At 38.3% G+C, this 16,705-nt stretch overlaps 1 protein-coding gene across 6 annotated transcripts in view; it reads left to right on the forward strand.

The window, feature by feature from the left end:
- Nucleotides 1-16,705, forward strand: part of RBMS3 (RNA binding motif single stranded interacting protein 3) — a 701,354-nt gene that overhangs the window by 604,568 nt on the left and 80,081 nt on the right. For all 6 annotated transcript variants that reach the window (XM_088164438.1, XM_088164432.1, XM_088164435.1 and 3 more), the window contains one exon: nucleotides 6,810-6,916. In XM_088164438.1, the coding sequence (XP_088020564.1) occupies nucleotides 6,810-6,916 (107 nt within the window). The remainder of the gene's footprint in view (nucleotides 1-6,809; nucleotides 6,917-16,705) is intronic.

Raw genomic sequence — 16,705 nt, forward strand, 5'->3', positions numbered from 1 at the left:
TTTTACTACAGTTCCTCCTTATCAGCAGGTTGGAATGGAGCAATTTAATAGGCCTGAATCAGGTGCTCCCAGTCCGCCTTTCCATTGAAAATTTTAAAGAGGAAAATAGTTAAAAAAAAAAACAACAACAGACTTTAAAATGAATGTGGCAGTATCTTATAGAAAGGCAGCTCCAGTTCCTGGTCTGCTCTAACAAATATTTATGGACATATCAGCAACAATATGATTAAGAAGAAGTTTTCCATGTAGTAGCTTGAGTGTTTAGATTGATTACAACAAGATCTGCTCCACACTTCCAAGCTGGCATGCTGTTTCTCCAGCATACACACCCATATGGTTACCTGTTCCACCAGCTCTAAGTAATTTCTGTTTCACAGGATAGAAGTCCTCACTTTGTGCTTGACACCTTACTTCTGTCTGAGATTTATTTTTCTTTTCTAACATGTTCTTGCTCTTTAGAAATAATTATTATACAAAAAGATAAAAGGATTGCTTCCCTCTTAAGGCAAAGAGCTGAATAAGAGATAATTACTTAAGCTGTGATACAATTTATCAAAAGTAAATCACTTTCTTGTTTACCCAAATAGATATTTGCTCTATATTTTTTCACTTTGGTGTCCTTTTCTATTACCTATTCCCCCAATTTCTATAATTATGTTGTAAAAGTGATCTGTTATTACAGAAACTAAAATGCAATGGTAACTCATTGTTTTGCTTTCATAATCATCTGTACAAATCCAATTAATATCATGTATTTAAGTTTAGCTAAAATACTGGATAAATCCATAAAGATGGTGAATGAGAGGCCTTGAGAGGAAGCTGAATGATGAGTGGCTGAGGTCACTTGGTCTGTTCAGCCTGGAGAAGAGGAGACTGAGGGGAGATTTCATCACAGTTCACAAATTCCCTGTGAAGGAATGTGGAGGGGCAGACACTGAGCTCTCCTCTGAGGTGACCAGTGACAGCACCCAAGGGAATGGCCTGAAGCTGAGTCAGGGGAGGTCTAGGCTGGGTGTTAGGAAAAAGTTTTTCACCCCAAGGGTCGTTGAGCACTGGAACAGCTCCCCAGGGAAGTGGTCACAGCACCAAGCCTGACAGAGCTCAAGAAGCATTTGAACAACACTCTCAGGTTCATGGTGGGACTCTGGAGACTGTTCTGTGCAGGACCAGGAGTTGGATCTTGATGATCCCAGTGAGTACCTTCCAAATCAGGATATTCTATGATTCTATGAAAGATGGTGTATATGGCTCGACTTCTGTTAAAAGCTAACTCTTGTAAACATTAGAGTCTCTCCTGTGACATCACATCCTATATCATGGACTTCTGGGACTCAACTTCAAAATCTATTATTCTATTACTTTAACACCTCCATGCAGGATAGGATGAAGTGGTTAATTGCCATATTATTTATGGTTTCCTTACTCAGCTAACACTTTGTCCTTACATGTCCTTTTCTGTCACTTAGTATCTTTTGTAATTCTTCATCTTCATTTCCCAAGAGCAGAATAGCCATGGTTTTGTTTTATCATCTTCCTTGAAGTTCGAGTTTTGTTTATTTATGATTTGGGACAAAAAAGTATCACATGGCAGGACTTTCCTAGAAGCCAGTGGACTCACTAGAGCAAAGAGTGCCTCTATTGATGGGGTCCTGGAACTTCCACATTTTCAAAGTTTACAACAGCAAAATTAATTTTGTAAATAAACTCTGCAGGCCTGTAAATACCATAGTCCTGCTGGGGTCATCCATCTGAGCCCAGATATTAAATCAAAACCTAAACTTGCTCTGTCCTGCCTTGCTCTACAGCTTTTGTCTCTCTCATGTCTCCCTGTGGAATACTGCCTCCTTACAAAATGGCTTTGATGTTTACCATAAGGTGAAGTTTTTCTTAAAGACTACAAATGTTTGATCTGTAACAGACAAAGAGGTGGTTCTCACATGGGTGTTTCAATCAGATGTTCTGTGTGATTTGCACATGAAAATGTTTCCAAAATACTTAAAATTTGGAAGGCAGTTAGGAATTAAGATAGTTAGCAGAGCTTGGTCAGTATGAATGCTTGGTCTAATTGTGAATAAAATTATTACCATGCACAGATTTTATTGTGGAGGAGGAGGAGGATTTGCCAAGGCTGAAAAAGAAATTAATCCAACTTTCTCATTAAAACATATTTTGAGAAAGATCATTAATTGTGCACTGACCATTCATTGTCATATCAATGATTTTCTTCCCATTTACAAAATAGAGGTGGCTAAAGACCCACATGAATGTTCACAAAGCACATGGCTGTTTTCACTGAAAATGTTACTTTCATTGTTGCAAAAAATGAGAAGAGATTAAACTCTTTCTGACATGCTGAAAAATACTCTGTCTTCAAAAATATTCGTAGTAAAATCGCCTAAAATGCATTAAAATGTCCTGTTACTGCTTTTTGTATATGTAATTCTTGCTGCTGCTGGACAGATGATGCTATATGACAGTGGGGAACAAGCTTTTCTCAGTAACTCTTTAAACAGTAAAAGTTTCAGAGCACCTGAAATAATGGAAAAGACTCACCAAATGCAAATGACAGCTTTCATCTTCCTTTATGAAGCACATGCTCATGAATATATATACATTTTTGCACATGTAAGAGCTCAAGTGTATCTGCCTTCCGATGAATGAAAGAATACGGAAATTATGTATTCAGAATTAGTTAGAAGTTTGCTTTATTTTGTTGAATTCTGCAATTTAATTGAAATTCCCTTCCTGAGCTGGAACATTTCTTAGAGACTGCCAGATTTGAGAAGGGGGCACTGTTACCCCTTCTCCTTCCTTCAGAAGTTTTTGTGCTATTTAAGTAGCAGTGTTGCTTTTGGTGATACTAACAGCCTTTTGGCAGTTCTGTGCTGTTTGTCTGCACAATCTGTCCATCTAAAGTAGCAGAGCATGAGAAGCTGATCTCCTGAGGGAACTCCAACAATATCGACAGGCTTGATTGACACGAAACCAGTCTCTCTCTTTCACCTCCACTGAACTCTTAGAGTAAATTCAGGGCCTGACTGAAGTGAGATAGGGTTTTAGCCATTGACTTCCATGGGAACAGAATTTGAACACTAGCAGCTACTGCCCTCTCCTAAGGCAGCCCTGAATATCTTGGCAAATGCTGTTTAGAAGCATTATCAATTTGATCCCACTTCCTTCTCAAGACTCAAAGCCAAGTTCAGGGCTATTTATGTCTTATTAACTAGAGGAGGCTTTGGATGGGAACTGCAGCAGGCATTTAAATCTCTGCCTTGAAAAATGGGTTATGGTTTAATGAACCTTGTTCAGGTTGAAGCAGTTATTTATTCTTGATATTTGTGCTTGTTGCTGTCAGGTAGAAGTCAATGAAAGAGCAGTGCCTTCTGTCTTGAAGAGTTTATCAGGATGGAATAGCCTGAAATTTGTTTCAAGTGAATCAATTCCCACTTTTTTTTACAGGAAAGTAGCAACAGTAGATTTTCCAGATATGCTTCAAAATACCACATATGCACAAAACTTAGAGGATGTCAAGAACCATACAAAAAGATCTGCTTATCACTTCAAAATGTGAACATCTACAGATACCCAAATTATATTTTCTATTAAGTCAGCAGTACAAAAGGTGAGAGAAGAGGCAGAGACACAGGCATTTATTTTCAGTCCATGTGTTCATACAGACGAAAAAGAGAAAAGTAAAAATGCAGTCCATAAATTGAAGACTGTCTACATGAAATGGAAAAGAAACAGAAAAGTTTAAAATATTCCCTTTTTTCTTTCCTACCCTTCTGAAGTATTTGGGGTGAAATATACGAGTTCTACTGCAACCATAAATATTATTCATCTAATGTTGATATTGTTTGACTAGTTCCTAAATATTTTCTTTTTGAATTGATAATCATGGTACCTAATTGTGATCCTTTTCTTGACTGAAGTAAATTTATTATTTTTAAAGCACATTGGAAATTTACTGAAACCATTTTAAAAGAATTCCACTTAGAAATAATTATGCTCACATGATGGAATGGGATGTGGTCTTTCTAGTATCTTCTGTTGCTCTGTATTTGACCAGTAAGAATATGGTACTAATATTTGGGTGTATCTGATCTTGGAAAACCTAGAGGACCTTTCTTACAAAGCATTTCTAGAGGGCTGAAGTAAACCAAGATTTGAGTTCTTCTGTGTTCTTAGAGCAACATCTTTTTACTCCCAAGACTGTTACATTCTACTTTATGTCCTGAAAGAAGAGAGATTATTGATTGATATATATATATAGTTACCATAATTGTTTCCAGGTGTAAACCATTAGGACCTACAACATTTCAGATTTATTAAAATAATTTTGACTTGTTTGATGCTACATGCCTGTGTTTAGGGGAAAAAACAACAACAACAAAACCTTGAAAATCCTCAACCCAAAACCATCCTATATGGGCTCTGTCTTCCTGTCAGAACATTTTGTTTTGAAATTTTTACTTCTTTTAATGTTGATCAACACAGATTGATTTTATCCACAGAATTACTGTCAGATTATCATAGAGGAATATAATCCCCCATGCAGAAGCTTGTCTTTGGAGAGCATTGTCCTTTCCCACCTTCTTTCCAACCTCCTGAAAAGTCTATACAATATTTTTTCTCATTTTTTCTAGATGGGGTTAGTAAAGTTGTTGGGTAGCTCTGTTCAATCTCAATCAACTTTAGGAAGCCACTAATTAACAAATATGAGGTTGTCAGATGGTAATGCTGGAGAGGGTAGTTCCGGATATGGTAACAGCTTCCTATTTGTGGCTGGCTAATACAGAGAGAGAGGATGTGTAGATTTCCTAGCTTGTTAAACCACATCACAGTGCATGGGCTGATACCACATGTGTTCATTAGCAGATGATCAGGGCACGTGTAAATATCCACTGTGCAGATGGTTTTTGCGTGGTCCTCCGGACGGCATCATATGTTGCTTGGTAGTTGTTCAGTGCTTAAAACAAAAAGCTTTTGAAGCTTCAGATGTGATGTTTAATAGGTCTTTCTCTAATGCTGGCTTAGCACCTGTTCCTCCCTCCCAATCACATTGAAGTGAACTCTAAGTAACCACTCTGAAATCATGCAGCATCAGGCCATGGAGTAAAACGAATGAAAGCGCAGGGCAATCAGCCCTGTAAAGTCTCTCCATCTGCAGAAAGAATCTTCATAGCCACCTGGATGCTTTTAAACCTTCATTATTTTAAATTTAAAATGGTTGGCTGAGCATTGCTTCTAGAAAAATCGGATACAATAATCAAAGTTGGAGGTGGGGAAGGACCTCTGGGGTCACACAGTCAAGCTTTCTGCCAATAATGGATTATTTCCTGCAGTTCAGTTTCTAGTGACCTTAGAAATTACTAGCCTGGTAAAATGGTAATGAAAAAAACAAAGCTGTTATAGCTTCAGAAGTAGCCAAAGTGATGCTGTCCCAATGTGAAATTGTGTTTTTGATGTGAGATTCTCTCCGTGCATTGTTTCTTGGTTGCAATTTTTAGGTGATCACACTTTTCATCTGACTCATTTTGAATTGGCTATAATCAGGAGTTTGGTGGAAGTTAGCACGTTTTAATACCACATGAACTTGTCCCTTAACCAGATCATAATTTTTCTTACAAATAAATAAGTCAACAAGTTGATTAGCCCTCCTGCCCAAAAATTTTCTTCATATCTCTGCAGTTGTATTCTTTCAACCTTTCTAGCCTCCCAGAAACAGGAAATGGGAAGAGAAAAAAAAAATCAGATTTCTTAGTTTTTCCATCAAAACTCTTGGTTAATTAATTACAGACTTATCATGCCTGGGAACTCAAAAATTCCTGAAAAGACTCAGATGTGACGTGTGATTTTTAGATTTCTTTCAAACAGGCAAATACTGGTTTACTTCTCTGCTGATGTAGGCAAGAAAACACAGCCCTAACATACACCTAAGTGGGTAGAATTTGGCCCCCCTTTTAAGGATGAAGCAGGAGAGACAAGCTCCCACCAGCACAGTAATTAAAGTTTTGGTAAAAAAAATATTTTAAGAGGCTGCCAAAAGCTGAGTAGATGGGAAAGAGATCCCAAGACACCAAGTTCCCTTCCTGTTGTGTTCGTTTGATGTGTGTTAATTTCTTCTCTAGGGGGCCCTATTGTGGGCTGCCTTTTGGGGTGTGCAGTGCTGTGATTATCCTTTCTTCATGGGATTCTGGCCCCCTCGACTATTGTATTCACACACTCCAGATCTCACTTGGAGAGGAAAAGGGTTTTCCCAGCTGCCAACTTGCTTGAAAGAAGAGTTAAGAGGAAAAGAAAGCTGATTGGACTGGGCTTGGAAAAAGTCTCCATTTTATTCTGTTTAGTCATATTTTTAAAGGACTGGATGTTGAGAAACACCAAAATAGTGAGAACATTTATTGCTTAAACAGGTTCTTGCAAAGTTTTTACAATTAAAAACAGAAAGCTGCTTTAGTAAAGCAGTGTTTATCCTTGCACTAATGCTGGTCATGAATACGTGTCTAACTTAGCTGGAACTAATGCCTGACTATACTGTTCCACTACAGCAACTTAACATTCTGCGTAGGCTGATTATTTTTTCAACAATATTTGCTAAATTCTTTTAAGGGCTGCCAGTATATATTTTTTGAAGCTTAGTTAATAAGAACAGCTGCCAGTGGAGTCAAGGCTAAAAGAGGCAAAAAATATCTGCAGAAGGCAAGATTTTACTTCAAAAGATCAGTATTACAAAGAGCTACTGTTGCTGGTATAATCACTTTCTTTGGGGGGGATGCTAATATAGACTGGGTTTCTTGTCTTCACAGCCCCCACTGAGCCTTTGCTGTGCAAATTTGCTGATGGAGGGCAAAAGAAGCGCCAGAATCAAAGCAAATACACACAGAATGGAAGGCCGTGGCCCAGAGAAGGAGAGGTAAGTGCCACGTAGCAATTATTTTCCTGGGGTTTGGCAGAAGTCAGCGACAGACCTGGAGGTCTACCTTTCAGGCTGTGAAGAAATCACATTGCACACAAAATGCAATAGTTTCATACAGAAAATGCTATGTAAGCAGTGGGGAGATGGAGGTTTATGATAATGTGCAGAGTGTAAAGTTACAGGAAAGGAGAATTTCTGGGCTTGGTGTTGAACTATGCAAAGCCTGATCCCACTGTGAGTGCTCTGCAGGCAGACCTGAGCCTAGGATTCTCTTACTGGTGAGCCATCAGCACCCAAGGTGTGCCTTTTACAAACCCAATCAATTTATAATGAAGCAACTCAACAGTTATTTCCTCCATCTAGTTCCTGGTGGTGAAATATCCTTAGGGAATATGAAAGCTGTTCCAAAAGAGAGATAGAGGGTCCGTGTAAAAGTTATCTAAAAGCTTATCTGAGTTGAGTTTTTAATTCTGTCCAAGACAAAGCAATTTACGGTAGCCTCAGCTGCATCATGTATACAACATTTTAAAAGTAATCTAATGGTTGTTCTCTGCCCTGCTGCAAGTAGTCTGTTATTGGAGTTTCTTTTCTGTGTTCTTTTATGTGAAATGACTCCAAATGAAGGTGAAATAAAAAAGGCATTTTTTTGATTCTTCAAGAGTTTTTTTACTGTTTTTTAATTTTATTATCGAAAAAAGACTTGAATAAAAAGGTAGATCTGATCACAGTGCCTTCTTATACATTGTGTTAGCTATGAAGGCTGAAGGACTAGCAAGTATTTCTATCCTAAACAAGTATTTTTTGTGTTTATGATTGAGCCTTCAAGGTAAAAAAGTATTGGTCTCAATTGTGCTCCTCTAGAATACAAGTTGCAGAGGAAGGTGTATCTTTTTTGGGGGGGTGGGGAGTGAGGGACTGAGTGTTGCTATGTTTACTTCAATTTTACAAGGAAAACTAAGAAAAAAAAAGAAAATTATTTGCTGTTTCTGAGTTACGTTTCTAGAGTATTTCTGCTTTTTTGTAACTACTTGATTTTTCTAGCTGATACTTTTCAGACCATTATTTTATGACATACTCTAGCATTATTGGTGAGCTCCTAAAACAAACAGAAAGGCCTTTTGAAGGTGCAGAAATTTCTCCCACCATCCCATGGTTGTTCTACACTGTTCCAACAGCAAAGGGTCCATTTTCATCTCTGTGGGCTGAGAATCCCAGTGTGGCAGACACGTTTGCTGCAGGACATTGCAGAAGGCTCCGAAGGCTCGTTGCTGTATCTTACACCGAATGTCTCAAAAAATGGAGTTATCTTCTCAGAAGCCATTATGGTTTGTCATATATAGGGATCTACTGAGGAGCAAGTGCCCAAGAAGTACTTCAAGCAGTAGACTCAGGTCAGCCTATACAGAAATTGAAAAACAAAGATCTGTATATAGGAGACAATAATAAACTCTCAATAAGGTCAGCAATCCATATTTTAAAGACCTCTAAATCCCTGTTTAAAAAGTAAATACCATCATAGCTATTATCTCTGCTGTTTAATACTTCTTTCAGTTCAAATCAATAACAAAAGAGAATATAAAGTTAAAGCCAGCAAGTCACCATTATGCCTGTGGCCTCAGGGCATCAGATTATTGCATCTTGTGTTGCTCATTTGCTGCTAGTGGAGTGGTGCCTATTAAGCCCAGTGATATCCTGGTGGCCTAGAGGCAGGGTGTGGCTGGTCTGTTTGTAGTATCAACACATAAAAACTGATTTTCAGTGCTGGAAGATGTCGTTCCTTGTTGTTGATTGCAGTTCAACTACAGAGCTGTTGTCATGGTATAATGTACAAACATGAAAAGATTGCAAAGATACAAACTCAGAAGTATTTCAGGCTAGATTTTATCCAATTTTCTCTGTTTACTAACATCTGGTTAATACCTTGCTGCACAATGGATATTTAATACCCAGAGCATCAAAGACAAGAATACATGTTCTCTTTTAGGGTCCCTCATTTATTGAATTTCTTCCCCACTGTTAATTTCTTATTTCCAACATAAAATCTTTCTGTATAATTACTCACATTTCCTACACAATAAGTTTTTCAAACTCTCTGTCCTTTAGCGATCTTATTCTAAAAACAATTTACCATCCAGTCGTTCTATAGGTAGCAGCACTTGAGTAACCTTCTTACAGTTATTTCTGTAAGTTTTAATTTTTTAAAAATTTCTTTTTTAAAAGAACAGGCAGTGAGTAGTGAAAAATAACTGATCTATGACAAGTGTCATAGTTCTGATGAGAAATGAATCTGGAAATATCCCCTAAACCTCTGCTTTTTCTCGGTTTCTTCCCCAAAGAAAAGCACTGAAACAGCATCCAAGAGATTACTTGCTTAGTGTTTCCACCCTGGCCAAATCCTGTGGTATCTAGACCAAGATATATTTTGGCTATTGTTCAGATAAGTCTTTGCATTCCTGAATACTTTCGTGAAGGGCATTTCTAAAACATCTGAGGTTTAACGAGCATTAGCACTGAGCATGCATAAGGATTATGTCTCAGAAGGGCAGATCCCAGAGAAATGATGGCAACTGTTCTGTCACTGGCCTCAGACTTGAGCATGCAAAGTAGAGACAGACAGCTGTGCCCAGTACTCTGCTGTAGGGAGGGAATGGCAGGAGATTTAGCAGGGAGGAGCAGGTTTGCTGTGGTGTTATGTCTCTGGTCATAATGCAATCTTTTATGAACAGCTTCTATGGAATTTTATAAGACAGTATTTCTTTTTTTTTTTTTTTTTTGTAAAGTTGTCAGGTCATATTGCCAAAAGCAATAGAAAATTTTATTCCATCTTTGTTGATTGCTTCATAATCAAACAGGAATACTTTGATTGGCTGTTAAATTGCCTGCCCTTTTAAAGTCAAACATTTAGGAATACACTGGATTTCTCTAGGGCCTTTTGGGAGGTCTGGGGGGGTTGGGTTTGGTGCTTGGTTACTTGGGCAGTTGTAACCAGGGAAGAATGCCAGATAGTGCTTTCAGTCTTTACCCTTACCCTTCCCCTTACACTCTTGTTTGGAGTCTCAGGAAATGTTCAGCAAATTTACTAAGACATTTAACTGAGTGTTTGTGATGGTTGACCAGTTCTGGGCTACAGAGCTGAGAGCTTATATTAGTGATGGCTTTATATAAGGCTGTCATATTAGACATCTAATAGACAGGTGCAATAAATGTACAGTGAAACCTGCAAGTGTTGGAAATATTTGCAGTGAAATTCTGACCCAGCAACTGACATCATTTCTGCACAAAGTTCAGTAATTTCTTTTTTGGGCTAGTTTCTCCTCACACTGTTTTAATTAAGCACTCTGTTTTGAAATTTAACCTGACAAGATTGTATTGAGATGGTGATAGGTGGTGATAATCGTATTCAAATTCTGTCTGTAAAATATTTGATTCAATTTACCTCTAAATTGCAACTGACAAGTCTAGAGGTTGGTGACATAAATCCCCAAAAATGTTTTAGTCAAAAAGTCACCCAGGGAATCAAGTGTAGTCACAAAATGAGATCAGATTGGATTAAAAACCATAACATAAATTTTGCAACATAATCTTCTATTGCAGATTTAATGAAACCTTGTTTTGATTATTCAGAAATAAAGTTTTTTGATGCATGTATTTAAGAGCAGGTTTATTTCAAAATTACCTGGTAGACAGGGAGAAACCTGCCTAAAGTCTATTACCTTTTTCTAGAAATTGTAGCTTTTCTACATCTGGTCAGCCCAAAGTGATTAAGTGCTTTTTAGTGGTCACAATATTTTGAATCCTGTGATATTTCATTTACAAGTTTCTGTAAAATTTGGGCTATTTAAATAGTTGCATTGTCTTGTAAGAGAGTACCACCCTTACAGTACCGTTGCATGTATCACAACAGTGAGATGCACCATTGAATGCAATCCCCTTGTCATTGAATTTGGTCTGATGTCTATAAAGATATTCAATAACCGTCGCTAATAATTAATCCATTGGTTGCTTTTTGCTTCCATAATCTAAGTTATATTTTTGTTTCTAAAGGGCCAATAGGTTACCTTCCTTTCCTTCCCTTTCTTCTCTTCCTCCTTAGTCTTTTCTCCTTTGTTTTCTTACAAGCTCAGTTCGTGGAATATCCAAAGAATGAAGCATGTTTTTAATTCTTTCTTAAAAAAATAAGATGACCTGGTAGTTTGGGAATGTTGCTTTTGTAACCGTTTCTCTTTTTATCCACTATTCATTACAACTTTGTCTAATGCAAACAGCAATTTAGAGAGAAAAACATGCAATAGATCATTTGAGACACTCCCCAAATTTTTTGTAAAGACAGTACCAGCAAAGGGCTGAAGCAGTTGATCCTGGTGCCAATGGTCCCTTCTTTACCAGCAGATGCCTTTAGAAATGATTAGTAGTTCTGTGCCAGGCCTATTTATAACTCAGGCATGGATTGTTTTTATGCTTCCAAGGACATAGGTACTACTTAGTTGGTTCCATAATCCTGAGTGTCTAGGGCAGATATATTTTATACCTAGACAAGTAACTTTTCTTTGCCGTGAGAGGCAATTCCCAGTTCTGTCGAGATAAGCACTAGTACCTTCATATATCAACCATCCACAAAGACATTTACTTTATATATTTAGCATGCCTGTAGGTTAAACATTGGCTCTTTGCATGCTTATTTTCAGCAATAGCTTAGTTTAACAAGAAGAGGCATTGAACCTGAAAAGAAGACCTCTCTCCAGAGGGACAAAGAAAAGGGCAAAAGATAACTGACCAGTAGGTGAAAAAATCTAGAATGATGACAGAAGGTGCTGTAGCTGTGGGCAACATTTTGAAAAGATGCCTCAGTGGCACAAATACTGAAGACCAATTTGGATTTTAAGCTTATAAAGTATATAGAAATATTTTAAACCAGTAGCCTACTACAATCACTGTAACTGCAATTGGGATTTTAAAAGGGCCATGGTTCGGTTAAAATAGAATTAGTGTACCCGTTCTTAGAGATTTGTTTTCTTTGTTTACATTTTAGCTTTGAATTTCCTTCTCTGGTGAAAAATGTCATGCCATTTGCCCTGGAGATTTTCCTGCAGTTGGGTTTTCCTCCAAATTCTGCTGCTACTGCAGTGTTTTCTTAGGCAGAATAAACATATGTTAGAGACAGGGAAAGGACATACCTCTTTCTGCTGTATCCCCAACAGATATCAGGAGTGCTGCCAGCCACTCCCAGAAGTCTTCCCAACTCACTGCAGCACACACATCTAGTGTGCAGATGTGAGTGCAATACACAGCTGATATAGCACTGGATCACAGTGATGGCAAAATGGGTGTGCCAGATCCCCAAAAGCAGATAGTTCATAGACCTGAATATGACATGATTAAATGTATAGATTGACTGTGGAAACAGAATGATTGTGTTATATTATATATGTTCTCTTTTGGTTCTGTTGGGGTTTTTCTTTTCAATTTTTGTAGCCTTTGGCACTTGTATTTTAGCTAATAAGATTAGTTGAAGTGGGAAGAAAGTGGCTCAATCCCAAGAACAGAAGCTGTGTATGTCAGGTTTCCATTCCAATTCTGTAGGACAAAAGGGCTTCTTGTCATTCATTTGGGTATCTGAACTTGTTATTGTGTTTATCAGTGCAGTCTCTGATGTTCTGAGGTTCATGAATCACTTCCCAAGTTTGACATCAATAATATATAATTTTCTCTCCACAACCACTTTTCCCCTCGGAATCTGCAGCTGCTTAAGGAGCACACATCACTGCGAAAATCATGTTCCATTCCTTTCATATGCATCTAGATATCTAAGAGGTGTCACATTTATATTCTAGATTTCTCCTTCTCTGAAAAGGAAAGGTTGTGGGGGAGTATTCTCAGTTAAATTCAGAAGTCTTTCTGATAATGTTGAATATTTCTGTCAGAACTGTTTAAATAATCAAAGAAAGGAATTCTGCCAAGTTAACTTTACTGGTGACTGAGCTTATTCTATTAAATCACTACTTTGCATCAATCTCATCTGGGTTGATGATTTCTTTTCCCTACTGTCTCTTCTTTCTTCAAAATGTTTCAATAAGGGTATCTTCTGTCAGGGCACAAGAGATCCTTGTGTTGTGATGCCTGGCAGATATTAGTGATGGAAGCAAAACAAGTACAGGAATCTGAATTTTGGAATTTCAATTGATTCCATTGTAGTAGCCAAGAGCACGCCCTGGGATGGCAGTCCTCCAGTGGGAAAGGGTGAAGGTATGAGTCAGTGGAGATTGGGAAGAGAGACTTTTAGTCTAACTCCCACATCAGTTCACCACAGAAATCCCTTAAGTGCAAGTGTACAACCTTACCTTTCCAAATCTCACCTTAAGGAGGAGAAATCCAGGGAACCTTCTGCTTGGAAAACCCACCACATCAATGGATTTCACCCCTTTTTAATTCTCAGGCCTCTCCATTTTTTTTCCAATGGACTGTGGCTTCCTGCCCAGCCCGAGATCCTGCAGTGGCAGCAGCCTCCACCACTTGGCAGAGGCTGGCCAGGGAGGGTTTGAGGAGATGATGTGGAAGTCTCACCTGTGAGGAGGAGGCATAGCACATCTTGCAGCAGGTTCATATTGTGGTGAATTTTTGCACAGAGTTGGAAAGACACGTACACTGAGAGTAGATGGTGATATGATTGTGAAGTTGTTCATGGTAGCAGCTTCCCAGCAGCACAGAGGATGCTGGGCTGCACAGAAGAAGATGCACAGAAGAAATTGGTCATTTATAGGTATTTATGTTTGCTGGAAGACAGATACTGCACTGATAAGTTTTTTCTTGTGAGACATCAGAGGGGTTGGGTAGCGAAATAATAAACCCACTTTATTTCACATGATATTGAAGATCTGATAATTTATGTTCAAATCACAACAAAGAGGGGAAAAAAATCAAACCAGAAGCAGAACATCTTGTCTTTGCCCATGGAAAAATTTTCACAGTAAAGTGTTGAACAAAAGGCCTTTAAACTTCCTGGGGAAACCCTTGTTTTCCAGAGGCTTTTTGATATTTCCTGCTCTTTATTGAATGAAAGAGCCTAAATTTAAAGACAGGTGCAGACTGAATCTCTTGTTCTTAGAATCTCTTTCACTGATGTCAATAGTTAGAAAACTGCAGCAAAAAATAACAAAAACTTTAATTCTTTCATCATGTCTTTGAGTTCAGAGACTTTAATAAAAATAAGAGATAAGTAAACTCATATGGTTTAAGTAATCTTTTTTAAAAATCTATATTTCTAACAAGCTGGGTTAATTTCTGTGTCCCCTGAATTTCTGAACAGACCAGTAGTCATTAAGAATGACCTTTATTTCTGTCAGTGTATTTTCATTCAATAGCTGAGTCTAGGGCCATTATCTGGCTGAGTGGCATGAAAATTATGTAGTTCAGTTGTTCCTTAAAAGAATATTCATCTGACAAATACTTTCCTAAAGTAGCAGTCCATCATCAGTGCCACTCCCTCAGGTGCCATTTCATCAGGAAGTGTCACTATGAGAAGAAGGAATAAGACCCTCCCCTTCTACTGAGACACAAGCCAGCCAGTGGGTGAAAAAGCCCAGAAGAAAACAGTCCCTCAGCACAGCAGAGGGCTGCTGTAGAGGCAGCAGCTTGTGCTTGGTATAGCTCAGCCTGTGCTAGCACTATGATGGCTATATTCAATTCTGGTTTTAACAGAATGAGCTAGACCTCCCTCACACGGAAGTCTGAGGCCAACCCTAATATTCTGCATTTGGTATTTTTGGAATTCCTGTTTGTCTACTATGGAGGAAAGTTCAGACAATTTTCCAGTAAGTTATTACTGCTCATCAGTTTTTATTCCTGATGAATGAGGATGCTTCAGACCATAAATCTTTGACTGGTCCAGGCTAAGTGTTGCCACTCCTGGGCTTCCAGCCAGCGTAATTTTGCAGGGAGAAATTATACAACTTGATGAGAAAGAAGTAAATAGTCCTGTGTTAGCAGCTATTTGAAATTGCAGCTGTTTAAGGCTATGCAGCAATGGGGGATATTAGCAATATTACTGAGCCAACCGTAGGTGGTTACCATATGCACATATTGCCACATGCTGTGTCCTATTTGTCTAATGTGAAACTTTTCATTTACTGGCAAATGTGATGGTGATATTTATAGTGGTCACTGCCGAAGTGCTTGAACAGATTCTGGTAATCTGTCTCTATGCAGTATGGATATGGGACGTGGATAAGGAGAAGATGAGTGTCTAGCCTTTCATATTTTATACTCTTGAGGATCACAGCTATGTCCCCTGTTCTTAATACCAATGTAGAGAACTGAGTTTGTGCTGTTTGTCTGCATGGACCCACACACAGGTCTGGGTGTGATGGGGTTGGAGGGTGAGCTGAGTGTCCATGACATGACCATGTGCTCGAATATCCATGAGAAAAGTAAATGAAAACAGCACAAATGTGTTTGCAGGTCTCACGTGGACAGCAAGTGAAAGAGCTGCTGCAGGTTTTCATTCCTGCACCTTCGTTCCTATTCATGTCAAAGAAACTAAAATAAGACCGGTTGTCTGATTTTGCTTTTCCTCCCAGACCCACCTACCTTGCTGCCATTTTATCTCCCAGGCACTGATGCAAGCTGCAGGATATAGTGAGCACTGATCCAGCAACTGTAAGGACAACTAGATCTAGAAACTCCTTAATTTAGAAAGCTTGAATCTGTCCTTTCTCAAGAAATTATAATGGTTTTTTCCCTACATCTGAGTAGATGTGTGATGAGAAGTAAAATGTAAGCACCTCAATTTAAAGGGAATATCTTAAGTTTTTTAAAGAGTATTTTTTTTTAATGTTAAAATTAATTTTTCTGTCCCTCTAGGACTTGTACATAACATTTAAGTTGTCTTCACCAGTGCAGAAATAGAAAAAGAGAGCAATAACAAATTTTATACGTGATGAAATGAGAATGGAAAACAAGACAGCATGTTTCCTCAAAAATGAATTGCAGCCAAAAAGTTTTCTTTTCTCTTTTGTTTGGAAATTTATACATTTCCATTAGTAATTAATGCAACCTTAGTAAACAATATAATGTGCTGAGCATGCATAAGACATAAGAATATAAAACCAAGTTATGTAAGGGATTAAGATTTTTCTAAGCTAATTTATCTTTTACATCAAAATTAGTAGTTGTTTGGGTCTCTTTAAATTCAGTTCTCTGACATATTAAACTTGCAGAAATAACCACTTTATTTTTCTTTGTATGAAAACAATATTTCTTTCAAAAATAGCTACGTGTACTTGGACTTCATCTCCTGAATTATCCTTTGCTAGGGAGAGACTACATATTTTATTAAAACAGTGGCATTTTCATAAAGCAAAACATTTGCCCTAGCATCTGCTTAAAAGAATAATGAGAAAAATATACAAATTTAATAAGGACACAAAGCCTTTTTTTTTTTGGCGGCATAAGGTACCATGAAACCTGGCCTTTCAGATCAGAAATTATTTTTGGCCTCTGGAAATTTGGACCTCCTCCTCTTAGACCAGTTTGCAGCTGCTGGGCTAACCCGGCTCTTCCAGGAGTGCTGCCCACTCTCTGCCTGCTGGTCACCAGTGCATTTTCCCTGGCTGCTCACCTGCCTGCCTGGGAGCCAGCCAAGCCCAAACGCTCTCCTGACCTGTCTGCACAGCCATCTGGAAGGGGGCAGATGCCATTCTTCAAAAAGTACTTTGGTAGATGGCTTTAGGGGCATGGAAAGCTCCCAGCAGGAGCACACAGACCATGCCACGTGGCTGGTAAAGCATCTGT

Source organism: Sturnus vulgaris, chromosome 1 (genome assembly GCF_052056855.1).
Source record: "Sturnus vulgaris isolate bStuVul1 chromosome 1, bStuVul1.hap1, whole genome shotgun sequence".
In the NCBI taxonomy this organism is placed as follows: Eukaryota; Metazoa; Chordata; class Aves; order Passeriformes; family Sturnidae; genus Sturnus; species Sturnus vulgaris.